This window comes from Acartia tonsa, chromosome 12 (assembly GCF_053477335.1).
Source record: "Acartia tonsa isolate MP-2025a chromosome 12, ASM5347733v1, whole genome shotgun sequence".
Taxonomy (NCBI): domain Eukaryota; kingdom Metazoa; phylum Arthropoda; class Copepoda; order Calanoida; family Acartiidae; genus Acartia; species Acartia tonsa.
The window spans coordinates 47,324,237-47,347,207 of record NC_137271.1 but is presented as its reverse complement, the minus strand read 5'-3'; the positions used below and the strand labels follow the sequence as shown (position 1 = coordinate 47,347,207).

General features: G+C 31.6%; 1 protein-coding gene across 1 annotated transcript in view; it reads left to right on the top strand.

Annotated features, from left to right (window-relative positions):
• The window catches only part of LOC145334319 (teneurin-m-like), a 229,148-nt gene that overhangs the window by 115,805 nt on the left and 90,372 nt on the right, over positions 1 to 22,971 (top strand). The window contains exons 9-14 of the mRNA XM_080179731.1: positions 6,216 to 6,310; positions 6,523 to 6,594; positions 7,122 to 7,279; positions 7,701 to 7,942; positions 17,266 to 17,375; positions 17,773 to 17,857. Coding sequence (XP_080035857.1) covers positions 6,216 to 6,310; positions 6,523 to 6,594; positions 7,122 to 7,279; positions 7,701 to 7,942; positions 17,266 to 17,375; positions 17,773 to 17,857 — 762 coding nt within the window. The remainder of the gene's footprint in view (positions 1 to 6,215; positions 6,311 to 6,522; positions 6,595 to 7,121; positions 7,280 to 7,700; positions 7,943 to 17,265; positions 17,376 to 17,772; positions 17,858 to 22,971) is intronic.

Here is a 22,971-nt window from a genome sequence, read left to right as displayed (position 1 = left end):
CTGCTGTTTATATACTTACTGATAACTGCATCAAATATTTTTGGTATATAAAGCCCAACATCAATGATAAAAATAGAAAATTAAATTTTGCATTACTTTTTTTCATATCAAAAGATAAAAATGATAATTGTGAAACTTGACAAGAAATTTATCTTTTGCATACCGATTTTCAATAGTATGCTATAATTAATAGCAAAGAAATTACAATCATCTAAAAGATAAACTGTATTTTTATCTTGAGGAAAAGTTATAGGCTAGAGTACTAACCTATATAATTGAAGTTTTACTTCAGGCATAATATAAGAAAGTGGATGGTATAAATATGATCAGCTTATTTGACTTCAAATTAAGTTAGCAGAGTATACCATAAATACCTAATTGGGGTGGGTTTATCCTTCGATTTCAAAATCCGCGCGCTTGTCATGGGAGCTCTACCGCCCACTGTTGGATATTCATTTAAGTAACATTCAACAGACAACCAACACTTTGTCTGAGAAGGGAAAGGGGACATTGGGCTGTAGCAAAAGTTTTAATATAGTGTTTTCTTATTTGTTAGCTTACAACTTTGGAGACTTTTATTAAGTTTTGATTGATTGGTATTCAAGTTGAGTTTCCAAGCTTTTCAACCACTTAGTGTAAGCTAAATAAGGGGTAAATTTGTGTATCATCATTGGGGATTTACATCACTTTATAAGTCATTGTCTTATCCCTTTAGATCCCTGTCTCCCTACTCTAACTATTTATGCCGCGCACCGTATATAGTAACAGTAGGAACAATTTTTAACTTCTTTAATTGTACCGCGAACCTATCACATCCCCAACGAAGAGCGGATGCGCTACATGACGAGCAATAGTTGCGGGTTAGTAGCAGAACTACTTTATAATTTATCTTGTCTGTCAGTCCATAACAATATGGTAAAATTTAATTTTAACCAATACTAATTCAGATAGATAAGTCAATTTTTGTGAAGATATCCATTAACAAAAAGTAACAGCATACAACTTACTTTGTCTGTCAGTCTGTTGGTCATGCTACATTTTTTATATTGATAATTGAGGGTTTTTCGGTTTTCTTATATATTCTCCTATCATTCTTTTCTTTTATTTCTATTCCTCTATTTCCTATTTATTAAGACAACTTAACTGATCATTTACTTTATGATTTACTTTGTCCCACCATTATATTTACAATTTTCTTGAGGTTAACCTTGTTAAACCTTATATTAGATACAATTACTTTAGTCTTAATACTATACCTCTATCATTAACTTAGTTTTTACTTATCCTCTCAACACTTTTCTTATTTTCTTGTCAACTCTTTCTCATGGTTTTAATTTCATGAAATATGGATAGAAACGGCAGAGGGAACCAATAACAATTATATCGGTTAAATTTAAATCTAATTAAAGACATTTGGATGGCCTTAAAAGAAAATAATAACATCTTTTTTTGTATTAAAACTTATAAACAGCGACAGGATGTCTTGTCGAACACTATTTTTAAGTCAAATTATAGGGAAATTTAAGTGAAAATCTTTAAAAGCCTATAGTCCCGAAGAAGGAGCAGATATAATTTAAGTAAAACCAGGAATGATTCAGCAAGTATGTCTATTTTTAGGATCCATTGACCGCTTAGAGCGTGTTGTTTATAAATCCGCTAAACTGTTGAGGATAGCTGTGTGTTTTCGACCAAAAACCTACACATTTTAACTTGTTATGGGTATATATTTGAATTATTAGAATTCTTTGCTCCAAATTCCTAAACTTTATGTCTTATTGCAATTTTTTTCTTCCATTTAAAAGCGAAGATTTATTTTTTTATGATAGTTTCGAAGACGATTGATTATATTGATGTTGTAGTACTTGTTAAAAATTGATGTACAATTTTGTTAAGACTTACAAATTAATATTCTGCTTATTAAGTTTAGACATTGTTCAAGAATTATTGTTTGCTTGTCCTTCCTTCTGACTTTAGAGCTTCGATTTTATGGATGTTGTCATCCTTGTAATTACAGTTTCTTTTACTATATAATTAGATCTTTTGTATTACTAAATATTTTTTTTATGTATTTTTTAATTAATTTTAAGTGTTGACATATGTTTGTCTGCATGTTTATCAATATTAAATAAGCAAACATTAAATTAGAAAATCAATAACATGTAGTTTTTATGTAAAATAATTGAAATAATCTTAATTTGACAAATTTTTCCAACTTAATATTCTATAGATGAGCTATGTGAGATTTTATTCTAAAAATGGGTTTATTATTACTTGAATGTTACACCAGATTTTCATATTGTTTAATAAAGTGAAACTCACAGCGGGCTACCTCAGCCATTCCTATCCTCTTGGATGAACTGACCAATAAATAAGGTCCTTATTAGCAAGCTAAATTGACAACAAATTTTCCCCTGTCAATATATCCAAGTATATTCTATATCCATTCAAATTTTTTAAATATTCAGAAAACATGTCCATGTCCATTCTTAATGGAATAATACCACCACTTAAAGTTATAATGCAAACAGATTTTGTTTTTGACCAAAATACATAATTGGATTTCTACTATTTTTCACAATTATGCTCCACAGAGTTTCATTCCATAGTTTTAATTGGGGATAGGAACTTGTAGTCAGCAAAACATAATTGTCATTTTTAGCATTTTTAATTTACAGGGTTCAAATCTGTGCAGGGAGGAAGGGGACATTGGGCTGTTTATTGCTCTAGTCCTCAAAGTTTTATAATTACGTTTTCTTATTCGTTAGCTTAACAACTTTGGGGACTTTTATTGAATTTTGATTGGTTGGTTCATTAAGTTGAGTGTTTAAAATTTTCAACCTTTAATTCTACAGAAGGGGTAATTTTGTGTATCATTATTGGGGATTTACATCAATTTATCAACCATTCTCTCATCCTTTTAGATCTCTAAAATCTCTGCCAATATATACTGTTATGTGATTAATTAATGAGTCTTGGCCTCACAAGATTCAAGGTTTTGCAATTAAATGGTTGATTGTTTATTGCATTTTAAACAATCTTACAAAAGATTCTGATATAATTTTATTTAATCGATGTAAACTTAGAATCATGAATTGTTGGTAGATAATTAAAATTTGTAATTAAAATGACAAATTATGAATTGTGTAAATAGTTTTATTGAGAAATTGTCCCCCATCTTTAAGCACAGCTCCATAGCTTAGTTTTGTTTCAACAAATTAGATGCACTTACAAAGGGGGGACCACAAATACATACAAAAATCATCAAGAAATATTGAATTTTTGTTTGAAAAGTTAGTTTGAAACTAGGCAATGAAAATTAAATTAAAGTACCCTAAATTGTGGTCCAACACATATGAAAACATTATAAGACTTCCTGTGCTTATGTAATCTCAGTCCAGTGTCCCCTCCATTACCTAAGAAAATAGAAAGCTGGACAAATCTAAACTAAATACTTTTTGTTGGACACCCCAAGAATAATTTACATTTTGGTTTGATACACAGTACTAAGGTCACACACATTCAACTATTGTAAAATGTACAAAATGTTCAGATTGTACTTCAGTGGTAATTTTGTACTCCTGTGTTTTATGCTTCCAATCATTTTACTGAATTGGTTTAATTTTTGCCACTATTATTCTTACTTATCTGATTGTGTAACTATACAATAAACAAAATCTATAAATAAATATTTAATAATCATAATAATTATAATACTTAGCTGAGCTCATTGAATGTCTATTAAATAAACTGGAATAAAACATAAAACTTTTTCTTCATAGTATTCAATTTGCAATATATTTGAGTGGACATTGCACCCTCTTTAGTCTAAATGAAAGTTATATAAATTTAAAAAATGTAGTTGAAAAGAAAAAAAACTTTAATATTTTAATATCCACTGGATATGAACTGGTTCAATGTCATACTGGAATAACATGTATAGCATTGTATTACAGACATTTCCCACCAATATTTTTAAAAAATCACTTATTTTTGCCCCTCAGGGCCAACAAACTAGTTTTAATCTTATAATTTTTCATTTTAATATCTATGAAATGCAATAAATAACTAATTTACACATTTTCAATGTCCTTCATGGAAATATCCCTTCATAAAGAGTAGCAATGCAACAAAAATATTAAATGTTGCATTAAAGAAAAGAAAATTGACATTTAGTGAGTGTAGCTTTCTTCTTTATGCCAGCTTGTTATTTCTTTTTACAATGAGCTAAGCAATATTGACTATCTATTATTTGCAAATATTCTGCAATATTTACTTTTTATAAAAGACATCTATCGCAAAGACATGCTATATCGAGGGAATATAAGAAAATGTATAAAAAGGTTTTATATTGGTTATAAAACAGAAAGGTTTCTTTTCCATCAGTTATAAAAGCATTTTACTTTGCTGTAAATCATATTGATTTAAGGATTTTCACATTACTCATCAGTTTTTTTATGCCTCTTACCTATTTTCTTGAAATTTTTAAGATTTTAGAATCTTGTAGAAAGATGAAATATTGAACCCCTACTAAATTGTTAGTAAACATATCTAGATAGATATAGAAAGGGGAAGAATGTAGATAGGTTTTCTGAAATGTCCAATACAAATGCAACAACGCGCTAAAGTGAAATACATGGGAATCTAAACTAAAAGCTTTTTGAAGCCAAGATAATCACAATTAGCTTGAATGACTCTCAAAGCACTACAAAATACTGTATAGACTGTATTATCAAAAGAAATCATCACTAAGAATATTTATCTAAGATTATAAAATCCATGAACAGGAAGTTTGTACTTAAAGAACAATATTTTTGCCTCTATTTTCTTAATTCTTGTCTGTGTGGTTGTTAAGAAAGTAGAACAGGTATAGAGTGTATGGAGAGTAATATGTTTAACCTACATACAATACTGTATGTTCAGTAGTTTTTACTTGCATAGCAACTCTATATACCTTGGTATAGAGTGTATGGAGAGTAATATGTTTAACCTACATACAATACTATAGGTTCAGTAGTTTTTACTTGCATAGCAACTCTATATTCTTACAGTTGATTTACCAACTAAAAAAGAAAATAGCCTAAAACCATATTAATACATAATTTTTTCCTTAAGAGTACATATATCAAATTTTGACCTGCAATTTCAGAGATTTTTAGCCTCAGACAAAAAAAACTTAATACATTATATTTTAATATTATTGAGATGAAAAGTGCTTTGATACTAAAATGTGTACACGTTCTAACTAATAATATGGCCGGATAGTTTCTTTACTGTGTTTTTATTGGTTAAATTTACCAAGTATGAATAATTCCATGAAATAGAAAGATATTTTAATAGTGATTACTTGGGCTCGTAAAGAAACTTTTTCTGTATCTTTAAAATGTTTGTTTTGTAAGCATTTATTTCCAAATATGTGATCAAACATATAAAAAACGACAGGACTTTACTAATACTATATTTATTTGAAATAGTATGTTCTTGTTCTTTTGCTTGCAAATGCAACCAATTTCTTCACTATTTACCCACCCTCAGAGTTTGGGTACAGGGACAACAGGGATATTGCATCTGATGAAAAACTAGTATGCCTTTAATATTTTACCAACATGGATGTAGAACATACGTGGATATTTTGACAGCGAAAAATCGTCAATTTAAGTTGCTAACAGTTCGTCCATCTTGTAGGAGGAGGTGGATGTGGGAAATTTATCAGCCAGCTAAAAGTTTCACTTAGCTAGAGTACATGATAGTCTGGTGTAAGATCCAAGTAATAATATATCCATTTTTGTACATGTATCCTCCATTGTCTTATCCCTTAAGATCCCTGAAAGTTTGTAGATAAATTTATTTATTGGAACACATACATTAAATGCAGCGAGAGAAGAGAAAAAAAGATAAACAAACATGAACTAAACAGGCCAGAAACTGATTTAATTTGAAAGGGTTCCTAACGTTTTATTATTGCGTTCTTTTATTCGTTGGCTAAAAAACTTTGGGTACTTTTATTGAATTTTATTTGGTTAATTCAAAATATAGTAGTTTCCAGTGTATCTTATATTATGTAGCTGTTCAAAATTAACATTTTTTATGAAAATAAATATGTTAGAGAAATCTTCCAAAACTTTTTGGAAAAATCATCAAATTTGTATAGTAAAATAATCAATATATCTATCTTTTTTTTCATAATCTAATTATTTAAACAATATATTTTATTTTAGGGGATTCCTCCCTTGGTGGTGTACCTGACCCCCCTGTGAACAGCCTGTCATCCTCTCATCGTAGCCTTCCCCCGGATGGGGCTAGCTTTCGCGAGGTTTGTTTTATTTATTTTGGAGCAAAGTTGGAAAGTACCCAAAGATTGGGTCATGAAAAGAAAATTAGCTTTTGAACGGTTATTTTAGGTTAGGTAAGGAATCATGAATTTATACCCTGTAAATGTAGTTTAAACTATTGAATAGAAAAAATATGCATTTCACTAAATTCATGCAACTATCCCTTTTAATGTCCAAATATTTTTATGTTTAGGTGAAGCTGAAGGATAAGATGGCAGTGCTAGTTCCGCCGTTTGGATATCTTAACCTGCAATTCTTTCTTCAGGTAATATTATGTTTTTATGGCAGTTTCCCTTAAGTCAATCATATACACCCCCCCCCCCCTTATTTTAAAATAAAATGAAATTAATGGAAAGGTACTTTTTTTCTTCATATTACTGTTCTATAGTTGATTTTATCTTTTCCAGTATGGCATCAAAACTGATTTTTCCAAGAATATTAAAATAAAAATCATATTATTAATACCAGTTTTGTTAGCTTAGGACTTACGGCTCCTAGGGGCCAATAAAACTTGTTTTAATCTTATAATTTTTCATTTTAAAATCAGCGGAAAGCATATAATAACATCCTTGTCACTTTTAGGAGTCTAGTCATGTCGCGTATGACGTATGGATCTCGCGGGGCTTCAGTTTTGCAGTGTCCAAACATTTCAACCATTAATTCTAATCTTATTTCTTAGGAGTCTAGTCATGTCGCGTACGACGTATGGATCCCGCAGGGCTCTAGTTTTGCAGTGTCCAAACATTTCAACCACTAATTTTTATCACTAGTTTAATTTTTATCACTTTTTAGGAGTCTAGTCATGTCGCGTATGACGTATGGATCCCGCGGGGCTCTAGTTTTGCAGTGTACGCCCGCAGGAATGCACTACCGACCCATACCAAGTACAATCATATCCTACTCATTTCTGGGTACAGAGAAAGTGGTACTACGGTTGAACCTTCTCCAAGGTAATGGATATATAATAAATGTGGAACTGGATATTATGACAGGGAAAATTTTGGCTTTCATTTAGGCTGCTAACATTTCATTTCAGTAGGAGGTAGAGATGCTTAATTATAGAAGTAGTTCTTATGGCGTTTTGAAAAATGGTATTTTACATATAAAAATAAATTGTACAAGTCTATAATAAGACCTAACAAATAGAATACAAACCAATAGTAGTTCTCAGTTTCTTACAACAACGTTATCTTATTCGCTGGCTTTACAACTTTTGGTACTTACATCGAATTTAATGTTCTAAATTTTTAACCAATAATTTTAACCTACAGCAGAAATTTTGCGATTAGCATTGTTTAACTTTATTGTTTTATCCCTTAAAATCCATAAAAAAAAGACATTTTTGGAGAAATTAATAAAATTTTTAATCAGGCCTGTTCGATCCATCGGCACAGTGCACAAGACAGAGGACGTATACATGGAGGGCGGCCATTGGTTCATCTCTGTCTATAACGATGACGGGGAGGCGCAGCCGCTAGAGGTTATGCTAACGGATCACGGCTCGAACAGCTGCGGCGGTAGCGAGAACGGCGGAGTGTGTAACGGAAACGGCGAGTGCGTAGACGGTCAGTGCGTTTGTGCTCCAGGATTTGATGGACAGTTTTGTACCCAAAGTAAGTTGCATTTTTATTTAATCTAGGTACCCAAAGTTTTTAAACCACGTTTGCATAAAAACTTTGGGAACTTTTATTGCAAAATTATTGGTAGCTTGTAAATTAATAGTATCCAAACTTTTCAACTGATAAGTGTACATTTAAAATAATTTTGTTTATCATTTTTGGGGATTATTTCAATTTATTTTAATCTTAAAAATATACATACAAAAAGTAGTAAGTAGAAAATATGAAAAAAGTACAATTCTTTTTTAGATCAATTGAAATTGATATCTTTTTGATAACCTCAGATATATAAGATTTAAGGGTGAAGAAATTGTTAAATTTGTCAAAAAATAAGACGTGCTATTAAAGAAAAAGGTATGTATTGTTTCGATAGATCAATAGTTGTCCTAGAAATCATTATTCCAAAAATTAGATGAAAATAATAATTATATCATATAAAAAGTTATTATCAAAAAGTAAAAAATTAGTATGTTTCAAATGGACGTATGGATTTTCTGGTAACGATTATAGAGTTGATGCGCTTCATAAATTGTACTTAATTGTTATAGGAATCATCATGCAAAGTTTGAAATCGATAGTATGATTCTAACATGTCTGAACGAACAGAGATAACCAATACGGAAGAACGGACCGACTCTAATTATTTGAAAGCGTAGCATTCAAAATACTAGGATAGAAATCTAAAGTTTTAAATGGATAGGACAATTCTTCATTTACCTAATCCTTTACCTAAAAGATTTATTGTGCAAAAAATGTGTCAAGAACATGATAAAGAAATTGCAACAAAAAAATGTTAAAAAGATTGTTTTTCATTCTTTGGCATTATCTCTTATAATGCCAAAAAAGTAGAGTCATTACCCTCAAAATTTATAATGCATAATGTTTAAGGAAGGATGGGACATTGGGCTGTTTTTTAAACTAGTCCCCAAAGATTTCTTACCTATTTTATGTCTTAACCATTTAATTTTAATTGGTTGGTTCATTAAGTTAAGTATTCAAACGTTTCAACTACTAACTGTAATCTACAGCTGGGGTAATTTTGTGTATCATCATTGGGAATGTACATCAATTTATCGGCCATTGTCTTATCCCTTTAGATCCTTGAGGGAGGGGCGGGGATTACACGTGTATCAATAAAAGAGATGGTACCATTTTTTTCATATCATGTTTCATTCTTAGTAAATTTTTCCAATTTGAAATTGAGAGGGGTCGGACACTTGAGCTAACTTTTCCACCACTTAAATTTGATTTTTATTGATCGATTGTAAGCAATTAAGGTATAAAATGTTAGCAAATGGTTAGAGGCCGCTTATAATATTGTACCTTGTTGTCCTAGGAATCATTATTTCTGTGACTTTCTGTGAACTATTATAGAGTTGCTAGGCTTAACAAATATTGCCCAACTTTTTTACGAATCATAATACAAAGGACAATAATCGATAGGACAATTCTAACATGTCTAGTTTAATAAAAATTTGCTACCAGTTACGTACGGTTGGACGTAGGACAAGCCCTGATTATAGAAAAGCGTCACTTTTAAAAATCTACTATTTGTTATTTTCACAATTATTAGCGGAGATTTTAGAAGAGTAATTTTTATTGTCATTTGATGACTTTCAATGATTATTTGCACATTGGTCATACTATCTTCAGCATTATTTAAAAGGATACTCTACACTTTTGATATGTCCGTTCGTACGTGTGTCATATCTAAAGCCATATAAATTGTTTACTTCTAGGGATAAAACAATTGCCGATAAATTGATGATAAACAATATTATCCCTTCTGTAGAATAAGATAAGTGATTGAAACGTTTGAAAAATTAACTTAATGAACCAACCAATTAAAATTTAGGAAATGTACTCAAAGTTGTTAGGCCAACGAACAAGAAAACGCTGTTATATAACTTTGGGGACTAATGTTATAAACTGGGTCGATTTTGGACATTTTTTTTCTGGGGCCAAAGCGGGGATCTGCAAATGATTTGTATGAGTATAATACACCTCTGGATGATTTAAAATTTATCCTAAGTCTTAAAACCGCTGACGACCAGACATTCAATTGTATAGCTATTTGTAAATAGGAGTCAAATTTTTTTGAATCAGAACTATGGCTTCATGGTGCTCCCAGGAAAGGCATTGAGGAGTAGAATCAGGAACTTTTGACCGTTTCAAAAAATCTCGTTCCTAGCCTGAGAAAATCTAAAAAACCTCTACAAATTAGACAATTCTCAATAAACCTTAAAAAATTGTGGTTTTTAGTGATTTCTATGGCTAGGAACGAGATATTTTGAAACGGACAAAATTTCCTGATTCAGCTCCTTAAGGCCTTTCCAGGGAGCACCATGAAGCTATAGTTCTGATTAAAAAAAAAATTGAATGTCGTCTTTGCATATTAATAAGTAATGAAATATATTTTTTAGTGGTCGCGTTCTAAAACTCAATTTTTTAAAATTCTTTTTCGGTCAGAAATATTTTTAAGGTTAATTTTATCTGTTGCATATCCCCTCTTTGTCTAATTCCGATATGAACCCGCCCTAATAAACAGCCCATTGTCCCCTTAATGCAAAAGTCTGTAGTGTCCTTTTAAGTAAATGTACATAAATTTTACACCCTTTATTATGAGCATATCTAAATTTAAGGATTAGGCCATTTTGTCATGGTAATTCGTAATTGTTGCGATAGCTACACGTTTAATCTACTTTTATCGGCCTTTGTTTTGTATTTGCCAGGGTTCTAAAGGGATAAGACAATGGCCGATAAATTGATGTACATTATCTATGATGATATACAAAATTATGCCTTCTGTATATTGTATTTGGTGGTTAAAACGTTTGGACACTCAACTTAATGAGCTAACTAATTAAAAATAAAAGTACCTTAAGTTGTTACGAATAAGAAAACGTTATTATAAAACTTTGGGGACTGTGTAATAAACAGCCCAATGTCCCCTCCCTCCCTGAAGTACATAAAAGTAAATTATGAGTATATCCACTGAATGTATGGACTTAATTCAGCCCCCCCCCCCATATAATGATCCTTTAAATTTTTGTTATGACTTTACCTTTATCATGGGAAATCTCAATAAGTGCGCCATATATTTTTGCATACAAGAATTTGTTCATTACAAACGATAATTTTAATTCAAAAAAGGGTTAATTTTGTCTATTATAATTGGAAATGTGTATCAATTAATTGCAATGTCTTATCCCTTAAGATCCTTGAAGATAAGATTCTTTACTCGCCCTTTTTAGGAAGTGCGCTAATTTTAATTTGCGCCGTTTTTTGAGTCTTAAATCCCATTATTAATGGGCCTTAAATCTATCGGTGTTTTATATCTTCCACAAAATTACCACTCTCAATTATTATATTTTACATATAAAAAAAGCTTAGATTACTGAGTTTCGTAATTTAATGATGAGATTTTAAAAAATTACAAAGATTTTAAGGGATAAGACAATATACAATAAATTGGTACCTATACATCCATATTGATGAAAAATTAAATTGTCCCTCATGCAAATAAAATTATTGGTATTTAAGATCGTGTTTATAAAACTTTGGGTACCATTATTATGTCTCTAAAAGAAATTTGCTGCTGTAGTAAAAAGTAAACAGTGAATGTGATTGACTACCTTCGTTACCTATTTGTCATAGAAAGGGTTGTTGATTTAATACATGGACACTACCCCGTCCCGGATTTGAAAAATTTTGTTAAAATTTTTGCCCCCAGCCAAAATATGGTTGATTTATGCATAAAAATGACCCATGCAAAATATTTTTTCTGTAATGCAAAAATTGCGACGGTACAAGCACTGCAAAGTTTTTAAAATCTGCAAAAAACCCTGTTTTTATGGCATTTTTGGGGCTTTTGTACCATCCCAATTTTAAAGATTTTTACAAAATTTCAATTCAAGTGTGTTGATATATACCTGAAATTTACCAAAAAAAATGGGGGCAGTCTCAATTATAACATATGAAGGTGTAGCAAGTAATCTTCCAAATACAAAATTGTCAAATTGCATACATATATAATAGGATTGGGCCGGATACTTTTTTGGACGGATACTGGATATCTGGCTGATTTATAATGCCAAATATCCGGCAAATATATGTTATTTGGCCGGATATCCAGTTATTCGACCGGATATCCGGTTATTTGGCCGGATATCCGGTTATTTGGCCGGATATCCGGTTATTCGGCCAGATATCCGGTTATTTGGCCAATGTTCTTTTATTCGGCCAGATATCCAGTAATTAGCCATATAACGATTATCTGTCATTAGAAATCAACCGGATATCCGGTATCCAGCCAAAAAAGTATCGGCCCAACCCTATTATATATGTATGCAATTGTTTCTTCTTTACAGTAAAGTTACTGATAGATCAAGGGAATGTTTCAGTTATTACCACTTATTTTAGTTTATCTCTGTTAATTTTGGAAAAAGCTGTCTTAGCTTATAAAAGATGTTCGGTGCTTTCCCTCAAAGTGTCTTTTGATCACTGACAACCCCTCCCTCATTATATTAACTTGCAAGGGTCCCTGGTACCCAATATAAACTATCCTAACCTGACCTTATTTAATTAAGAAATAAACTAGAAAGTATCCCTTCCTTTTTTCAAGGTCGGGAGATGGGGGGGGGGGGGTATGTGCTCGACTTGGCACTTGGGAAACTGGCAATAATTTGCATTAAACTTACGTCTTCAATATATCAAAAACTAAAGCTATAAAGCAGAAGTACCGATTGCAAAGTTGCTACACTTTCTAAACCCTTATTGTTACAGGAATCATCAACCAAATTTTTCAATCAAAAAATTTCAACTTGCTTAGATTAAATAAATGAGCTAACCTTTACGGAGTTCGTTCAAACTCATATTATAGAAAAGATTTGCATTTAATAAGTATCAGAAATAGGTTGGACAAAATAGGCCGTTTAAAACACTAGTCCCAAAAGTTTGAAAATAACCTTTTCTTATTCGTTGACTTAATAACTTTGGGGACTTTCAATAAATTTTGATGGATTGGTTTATTTATTTGAGTGTTCAATCGTTTCTACCACTAATTTTAATCTACAGAAGGGTTAATTTTGTGTATTATTAATGGGGATGTACATCAATTCATAAGCCATAGTCTTATCCCTTAGATCCCTCAGTAACATTGTTATGTAATAAAAATGAGTGTTCCAGTTATTATAAGACTTTGGGTACAGGGATCTAGAGGGATAAGACAATGGCTGATAAATTTATTTGTATATCCCATGATGATACACAAACTGACCCTTTTTTGTTGATTACATAGTGGTTGAAACGTTTGATCAATAAACCTAATGAACCAACCAATTAAAATTCAATAAAAGTCTCCAAAGTTGTTGAGCCAAGAAATAAAAAAAATGTTATTATAAACCTTCCGGGACTAGTGTATTAAACAGCCCTATGTCCACTCCCTACCTAGTTATTATTAGACTTGTGATACACTCTTGTATAGTTCAGGGAGGGAGGGGACATTGAGCTGTTTATTAAATTAGTCCCCAAAGTGTTATAACGGTGTTTTCTTATATTTGGGTTAAAACATTGGGGAAATTCAGTAAATTTTATTTGGTTGATTTATTAAGTTAAGTGTTTAAAAGTTTCAACTTCTAGTCTTAATCTACAGAAGGGATAATTTTTTGTATCATTATTGGGGATGTACATCAATTTATTAGACATTGTCTTATCCCTTTAGATTCTTGAATAACATGTTATTTCTTGTTATGTAATAAAAATATAAGTGTTCCAGTTAATTATTATTAGACTTTGGGTACAGGGATCTAGATAGAGAAGACAATGGCTGATAAATGGACGTGTATACCCCATGATTTTACACAAACTTACCCTTTCTGTTGATTACAATAGGTGGTTGGAACGTCTTATTAAACCAATCAAAATTTCAAACAATCTAAAAAGTTGTTGAGCAAACAAATGAAAAAGTTTTTAAAACTTCGGGGACTAGTGTAATTAACAGCCTATTGTGCTCTGCCTCCCTAGTTATTATAAGACTTTTGGTACACTCTGGTATAATTCAGAGAGGGAGGGGAAATTCGACTGTTTATTTCACTTGTCCCCAAAGTTTTATAATTGTTTTTCTAATTCATTAGGTTAACAACTTTTGAGAATTTTTTATTGAATTTTGATTGGTTGGTTTATTAGTTAAGTGTATAAACGTTTCAACCGCTAAGTTTAATCTACAGAAGGGATAGTTTTGTGTATCAAACAAATTTCATACTTATATAATAGAGGTAGGCCGGATACTTTTTTGGCCGGATGATTTATAATGCAACATATTTGGTATCCGGCAAATTACCGGATATCTGGCTGAATAACCAGATATCCGGCCAAATTACCAGATATTTGCTAGATATCTGGCCAGATGTCGGATATCCGGCATTATAAATCAGCCAGATATCCAATATCCGTCCAAAAAAGTATCCGGCCCAACCCTATTATATATGTATGCAATTTGACAATTTTGTATTTGGAAGATTACTTGCTACACCTTCATATGTTATAATTGAGACTGCCCCCATTTTTTTGGGTAAATTTTAGGTATATATCAACACACTTGAATTGAAATTTTGTAAAAATCTTTAAAATTGGGATGGTACAAAAGCCCCAAAAACGCCATAAAAACAGGGTTTTTTGCAGATTTTAAAAACTTTGCAGTGCTTGTACCGTCGCAATTTTTGCATTACAGAAAAAATATTTTGCATGGGTCATTTTTATGCATAAATCAACCATATTTTGGCTGGGGGCAAAAATTTTAACAAAATTTTTCAAATCCGGGACGGGGTAATGGACACTCCCTTTACATTCAAGGAGGGATAGGACAATTTTGGTTAAATTAATCTACACTCCTCTCTCCTCCTTAATAAGATATGTTTATCTCCTATGGTCCAATCTCTGTGTTGTTCAGGGTAGAAGGAGACATTGGGCTGTTTATGACACTAGTCCCCAAAGTTTTAATTAACGTTTTCTTTTATTCGTCGTCTTAACAACTTTGGGGACTTTTATTTAATTTTGTTGGTTTATTTAGTTGAGTGTCTTAACGTTTCAACCACTAATTGTAATTTTGTGTATCAATTACAACATTAACCAATCAAAATAAATAAAAGTCCCTAAAGTTTTTAAGTCATCGAATAAGAAAACAGTAAAATAAAACTTTGTGGACTAGTGTAATTAACAACCTAATGTCCCATCCCTCCCTGTATATTATAATAAGAAAACCAATAAATTCCATTATACTCTTAAGTTTATTTTGGAATACTCTCAACATTTTATCAATTTTATAAAGTTTTTTAATAAATCCGCTAAAATTTCAAAATAGCTATTCAACTAGTGCAGTTGTTTATTTAATATCTCATAAACGGCTAATTTGATTTCTTTATCGTCTAGTGGCTGCGCCCCTTGCATCTTTGGGAGTTATGATTGTGAAAACAAAATAGACCAAAACTATTCCGAAAGCTATATAAAGATTCCCTCCTACACGAATTGACCATAAATGATAGAGGAAATAGCAACCTAAATTGACAAAATTTTCCTCTGTTATAATATCCACGAATATATGCTACATCCATTGTTATATATGAACACTTTTAGAATATGTGTATATATTAGTTTAACAAAATGGGACATTGATCATAAATATAAAGAAAAAACGCTTCCCTATATTTTATAAGAATTTTTATCGCCCCTGTGGGGAGTTTCAAAATCTTAACCTTCACTTACAAATTCTCGTGTGGGTTTTATGCCTAAGGTCTATTTCTTATGGGAGGGTGGAAGCACCCTCCCCCAAATTAGTTATACACCTTCCCCTGAACCTATAAGAAGCTTTATTGTAAAGAAAAACCCTATCGGTTTATCAGTAAGCTGGAACCTTCGCTAGAAACAGACACAAAGATAGACATCCTGTTACTTTAATTTATGAATAAGTCTAAATAAAGTAGAAGGTTCTTGAAGGGAAAAATGATTTATATAACACAAACCTAACATGTTTAAAATGGATGAATATACAGGGATCTAAAGGGATAAGACAATGGGCGATAAATTGATGTACATCACCAATGATTATACACAAAATCACACGTTCTGTAGAATGCAAATAGTGGTTGAACCGGTTGGACACTTAACTTATTGAATCAACTAATCAAAATCTAATAAAAGTAAAGAAAGTATTAAAACCAAGGATTAAGTAAACGTAATTATAAAACGTTTAAGATGAAATATCCCCAATCTCTCGCACTAAGTAGTAAGTGGCCAAAATCAAATTTTATTGTTTGTCTTTGAAATGGTTCCATTAAAATCAGGAATATAACTGATCATTAGTAGGACAAAATATGTATTAATCCCCAAAGTTTTATATTAACGTTTTCGTATTTGTTGGCTTAACAACTTTAGGGACTTGAATTATTATTTGTCGGTTAATTGTCTAAACCTTTTAACCATTCATTGTAATTTACAGAAGGGATAATTTTGTGTATCATTATTTAGGAAGTACATCAATTTATCTGTCGTTGTCTTATCCCTTTAGTTCTCTGGTTTTTAATAGAAAAATCTTTAAATAAAAGTAATAGTGTATATGGTTTTTTGTGAGTAGATTAGAATCTCGGTAGCCGCTGAACCTATATGGTCTTCCTTTATAGCGAAGCTTCTTATATTTCGAGGAAAGGTTTATAACTATTTTTTGAGGTTGAAATAAAAATACCCCATGGAAAAAATAATCCCCCACAATTTTTTTTTCTGTTTTTTTTAAATTTAAAATTGAAAGAGAAGGATCGACCTCCCCCCCCCCCCCCTATCTCCTTTATTTATCAAATTTTCCTAGAGACCTAGAGGTGCAGCCGCTATGAAACAAATAACAATTACCCTAGTGCTAAAGTAAAACCAAGGAAGGGTGGATCCCCAGGAATGAAGACAAATACGGCTCTAAATTAGGGTTATTTAAAATCATATCATATGTCCCAGGGCAATTTTTAACAGCAAATCTACTCCTAATATTGAATGTGATTACAATTTGGGTGTTGCTTTGGTAATATATACAAGAATATTATATGAATAGATAAACTGAGAAATTTTTCTATCTATATTGACGATATTATTTTCTTGGGAGATTCTTCGTAAAGAACGTAAATTTAGAAAATCTGTACAAGCAGAGGAATTTTCATAATCCCATAAAAGTCGGGCTGTTTGATTTGAGCATTTATCTATCTATCTATCTATCTATCTGTTTGCCCCGTGCTATATTTATTCATCTATAACTATATATATATATTTTTTTTATCTAGGTGTATGCCCTGTGCTCTGCTCGGGTAGGGGAGAGTACAAGAATGGAGAGTGCAAGTGTCAGCCAGGCTGGAAGGGGAAGGAATGTCATATCAGATACGAAGAATGCGAGGTGAGTAATTTGATGTTCAAGGTTCGAAAACTAGCAAAATGTAAAGGTGAAGTTCTTAATGGAAATGAAAAGAGGTTGTTTTAAAAACAGGTCAAAATAGGATGGAAGGGGTAGGAATGTCATATCCAATATGAAGAATGTGAGGTTAGTAACTTGATCTTTCAGGTTCGAAAACAAGCAAAATGCAAAGGGGGGATGCAATAAGTCATAATTCAAAATTATAAAGCGGTGTTTTAAAAAGTGGTAAAGGTACTTAAGTTTTAGCCAAAGTGTAAGGGTAAGAAACAACGTATTTGATTATTTATATTATTTTAGCCAGCTGCAAGTATCACTTTATTTAGTGTACATAAAAATCTGGTGCAATATCCAAGTAATACTAAATTAATTATTATTTCAGATGCCTGATTGTTCGGGCCATGGTGTTTGCGAGGATGGTGTCTGCGTTTGTATCAAGGGATACAAAGGAGAGTTCTGTCAAGAAGGTAAGAGCGTTATTTTAGCCAGCTACAAGTTTCTCTTTATTAGAGTACATGACACTAGGATATATGTGAATAATATTTACAGGGGAAAATTTGTCGTAAATTTAGGTTACTACTAATATAGACCTCATTTATTGGTTAGTTTGTTTATTCAGTAGGTGGGGAGGGGATGGGGTAAAGGGGGTTGATGTGGGGGGGTATCTTTTTTTTAGCCAGCTGCGAGTATTATTTTATCACAGTTTATGAAAATCTGGTGCAAGATCCAAGTAATAATATTTCAATTATTGTAAGCTTGAGGCTTATTGCTGTGCTACTTTCGAATATAATAATTCTTGTTTTCATAATATTAGTAAAAAAAATATTAACGCTACACAATTCATTTTTATCGCATGTAAAATCTAAAATTCTAGTTTATTTTGTAGGTTAAAATCTGATACTTAAAATATTTAACTTAAATTGAATCAGGAAGGAAGAGTACATTTGGATGTTTATTACACTAGTCCCAAAAGTTTTAAAATAACGTTTTAATATTCGTTGCCTTAACAACTTTTGGGACTTTAATTTTCATTTATTCGTTCATAAAGTTGAGTGTCCAAACGTATCCACCACTAATTGTTATCTACATGAGGGGCATTTTTGTGCAGCATCATTGGGGATTTACATCAATTTATCGCCCATTTTCTTATCTCTTTAGATCTTTGTGTATGCCTCTAGGAGCATTTCAAGTAATAAAGAGAGGGTTAAAGGTTGGACATAAAAAACTTACCCAAAAAAAGAATGAATCATTTTCTTTCTAATTTCTTTTTTAAAGATCGAACTCTAGGTCAAATTAAATGCAAAAGGGTTAAACAAGTGGGACAGACGACAAACAAGATAGTTTAAATAAGGCAATTATATCAAAGAGGGAAGAGGACATAAGGCTGTTTATTACACTAGTCCCCAAAGTTTCACAAGAAAGTTTTCTTAATCCTTGGCTCAACAACTTTGGGGACTGTTATTTAATTTTGATTGATTGGTTATTAAAAATAATCTACAAAGGGGACAATTTTGTGTTTTAACATTGGGGATGTACATCAATTTATCGGTTAAATTATTAAATTATTAGTTTAACAAATTCAGAAAGAATTATTTTAAACATGGCCGCAAGATCACCCCCTTTTGTAGATTAAAATTAATGGTTGAAAAGTTGGGACAGTACTGGTTTGGAACCAACCAATCAAAATTCAGTAAAAGTACCCAAAGTTTTTCGAAGCGTGACTGACGAATTAACGTACAGAACCTAGTCATATAGTAGCTTCGCTACCAATAAGGAAATATAAAAAGTCATTTCATCATAATGTGGTTATATGCTTTAATTTTTCTAGTATTTTAATTAAGGAAATATTAAGCATTTTTACTAGGTTAATATCCTAGTATATAAAGTAGTAAGGTTTGTTTGGGTGAAGCTTAAGATTTCAGTAACTAATAAACCGATTGCGTTCTCCATATCAGAGATGTCTTGAGATGGTTTTAAGCTCTTTTTATGACCTTTTCTCTAACCCATTGAAGTAAGATAGTTTAACACTAGATACAAATATCTTAGGGAGGAAATGAACATTGGGCTGTTTGCACAAGTCCCCAAAGATTAAAAATACTAGTACCCAAAGTTTTCTTATTAATTGGCTTAAAAACTTTGGGGACGCACCTGGGGAAGGAAACATCTTGTTGTAAAGAATTGTAGAATTATAATTTGTATAATGTATGTCAATATAACAGAGATTTACTTTAGATTTGCAATTAACAGTCCCCAAAGTTTTCTTATTCGTTGGCCTAAAAACTTTGGGGACGCACCTGGGGAAGGAAACATCTTGTTGTGTAGAATTGTAGAATTATAATTTGTATAATATGTCAAGATAACAGAGATTTACTTTAGAGTTGCAATTAAAAAGAGTTTATTACACTAGTCCCCAAAGTTTTCTTATTTGTAGGCTTAAAAACTTTGGGGACGCATTTATGGGGAAGGAAACATCTTGTTGTGTAGGATTATAGAATTATAATTTGTATAATATATGTCAAGTTAACAGAGATTTACTTTAGAGTTGCAATTAAACAGTGTTTATTACACTAGTCCCCAAAGTTTTCTTTTTAGTTGGCTTAAAAACTTTGGGGACGCACCTGGGGAAGGAAACACCTAGTTGTGTAGAATCGTAGAATTATAATTTGTATAATATATGTCAAGATAACAGAGATTTACTTTAGAGTTGCAATTAAGTCCCCAAAGTTTTCTTATTCGTTGGCTTAAAAACTTTGGGGACGCACCTGGGGAAGGATAAATCTTTTTGTGTAGAATTGTAGAATTATAATTTGTTCATGTATGTTAAGATAACAGAGATTTACTTTAGAGTTGCAATTAAGCTAATAAAACTTTGGGGACTAGTGTAAAAACTTTGGGGACGCACCTGGGGAAGGAAACATCTTGTTGTAAAGAATTGTAGAATTATAATTTGTATAATGTATGTCAAGATAACAGAGATTTACTTTGGAGTTGCAATTAAACAGAGTTTATTACACTAGTACCCAAAGTTTTCTTATTCATTGGCTTAAAAACTTTGGGGACACACCTGGGGAAGGAAACAGCTTGTTGTGTAGAATTGTAGAATTATAATTTGTATAATATATGTCAAGTTAACAGAGATTTACTTTAAGAGTTGCAATTAAGCTATTTGATTTCAATGGTTCCCAAAGTTTCATAATACCTTTTTCGTATTCGTTGGCTTAACAACTTTGCGGACTTTTATTAACAGAGATTAACTTTTGAGTAGCAATAATTGATATATAAATACTTGGATGTTGCACCACATTTTCATGTACTCTAATAAAGTGATGCTACCAGCTGGCAGCGATATACCCCTTCCATCCCATTTACTTCATCCCCTCTCCAACCAACTGGATAAACTAACTGAACATTGAATGAGGACTCTATTAGCAACCTAAATTGACGACATAGTTCACTTGTCAATATATTCATTGCAATAAAGCTCTTTTATTTTTGAGGGGGCAGCAAAATGGACCAAAACCATTCCAGAACTTATAAATAAAATAACCTAATACCATCCCAGGATGTGATTCTTGCTTAAAATTGATAACTCAATAGTTTCAGTGGTTACTGAGATCTTAACGTATAGACAGAAAATATACCTAGTATTTATTAAGGGATAGCACAATGAAAGAATTTATTACCACTCTACCCAATATCTTTTACTCGCCTAGTGACAACAAAATTTACATCATTTGCCAAGCAATTGTCATTTGGGCCAAGGGGTTATATTACGCGGGTGTGGATTTTCAAGGACTCATTGATCTTCCAAGAAGGGAGGGGACATTTGGCTAGTCCCCAAAGTTTTTAAATAACAAAATATCATTGTTTTGTTTAGCATTTTTGGGGGCTTAAATTGAATTTTTTATTGTTCGGTTCATTAAGTTGAGTGTCCAAATGTTTCAACCACTAATCGTAATCAACAAAAGGGTAAATTTGTGTGTCATTATTGGAATATTCATTTATTTATCGGCCATTGTCTTATCCCTTTATATCCCCACAATAATATTTATTTATAACTAGAAATGGGAAAAATTACCTATTCTGTAGATTACAATTATTGGTTGAAACGTTTGGACATTTAACTTAATGAACCAACCAATCAAAAGTCCTCAAAATTGGTAATGAAAAGATATTATTAAACTTTGAGGACTAGTGTATTAAACAGCCCAATATCCCCTCCCTTCCTTATGTTATTCCAACAAAAAGTCTTTGGTGGCCCTAACTTTTTAACATTATAAAGGAAGTCGTTTGCAAAAAGACAAATTTTCGTCATGAAATGTTTTTAAATCTGACATAACTAGCATTTTTGTCGGAATTTTTAAAGTAGTTTTGAAATTACGGTTACGATAGGGAAAGATACAGCAATCATGATAGTTTTAGGCTATTTTCTGCCTAGCAATCAAGTAAAAGCCGCTAGTTTAAATATAAAGTAAAGTTTAGATTGAAAACACATTTTTGTTTTGATTAAGACAGAAAAACAGAATCAGTTATGTCCATAATAAGCGCAGAAAAATAAGATATGTTCATTATTATATGTATAAAAGTAACAGGATGTCTATGTGTGAGTGTCTGACGGTACCTATATTGCAAACCGCTGAACCGATATGGTTCTCTTTTACAATATAGCTTCTCATAGGTTCTGGGAATGACCCCACACTAGTCCCCAAAGTTGTATAATTATGTTTTCTTATTCGTTGGCTATAGCACTTTGGGGACTTTAGTTGACTAAGTAACCACATGTTTTAACCATTAATTGTATCTACAAAGGGGGTAATTTTGTGCATGATCATTGGGGATTTACACCAATTTATCGGCCATTTCCATATTACTTTAGATCTCTGACGTACAGACATATAGAGTGAGATATACAGTAGCTACGCTACTAAAAAAATAAAATAGAAAGTTATATCTCAGAATGGCAAACACATTTTTGAGTTGATGAAAATAGCAATTTTTTTGCCGAATTAAATTGCGCGGATTCGCGCATAGAAAAGGGGAATGGTCCATTTATAAAAAGAGAATAAGACAATGACAGATAAATAATGTACATCTCCAATGATGATACAAATAATTTGAGTGCCCAAACGTTTTAACCAATAAACTTAATGAACCACCTAATCAAAATTCATTATAAGTCCTTAAGCAAAAAAAACCGTTATAATAAAACTAATAAACAGCTACTGTACTTTTTAATTGGTGGATAAGTTTATATTTTATGCTGCTAATTTTTAAAACAGTTTATGTCTGACTTTATCTCAAAAAAATGGGGAGAATTCAAAACTGATGTTTTTGCTAATTTGTTTTTAAAAAATAGCAGACACAACAAGGGATAATACAATGGCTGATAAATTGATGTACTTACCCAATGATGATACACTAAATATTCCCTTCTGTACAATTATTTGTTAAAACATGTTTGGACACTCAACTTTTTAAACCAAAGAATAAAATTTCAATAAGTTGTCATAAAACTTTGGGGACCAGTGTTAAAAACAGTCCAATGTCCCCTCTCTCTCTCTCTGCAAAACAAGAATATCAA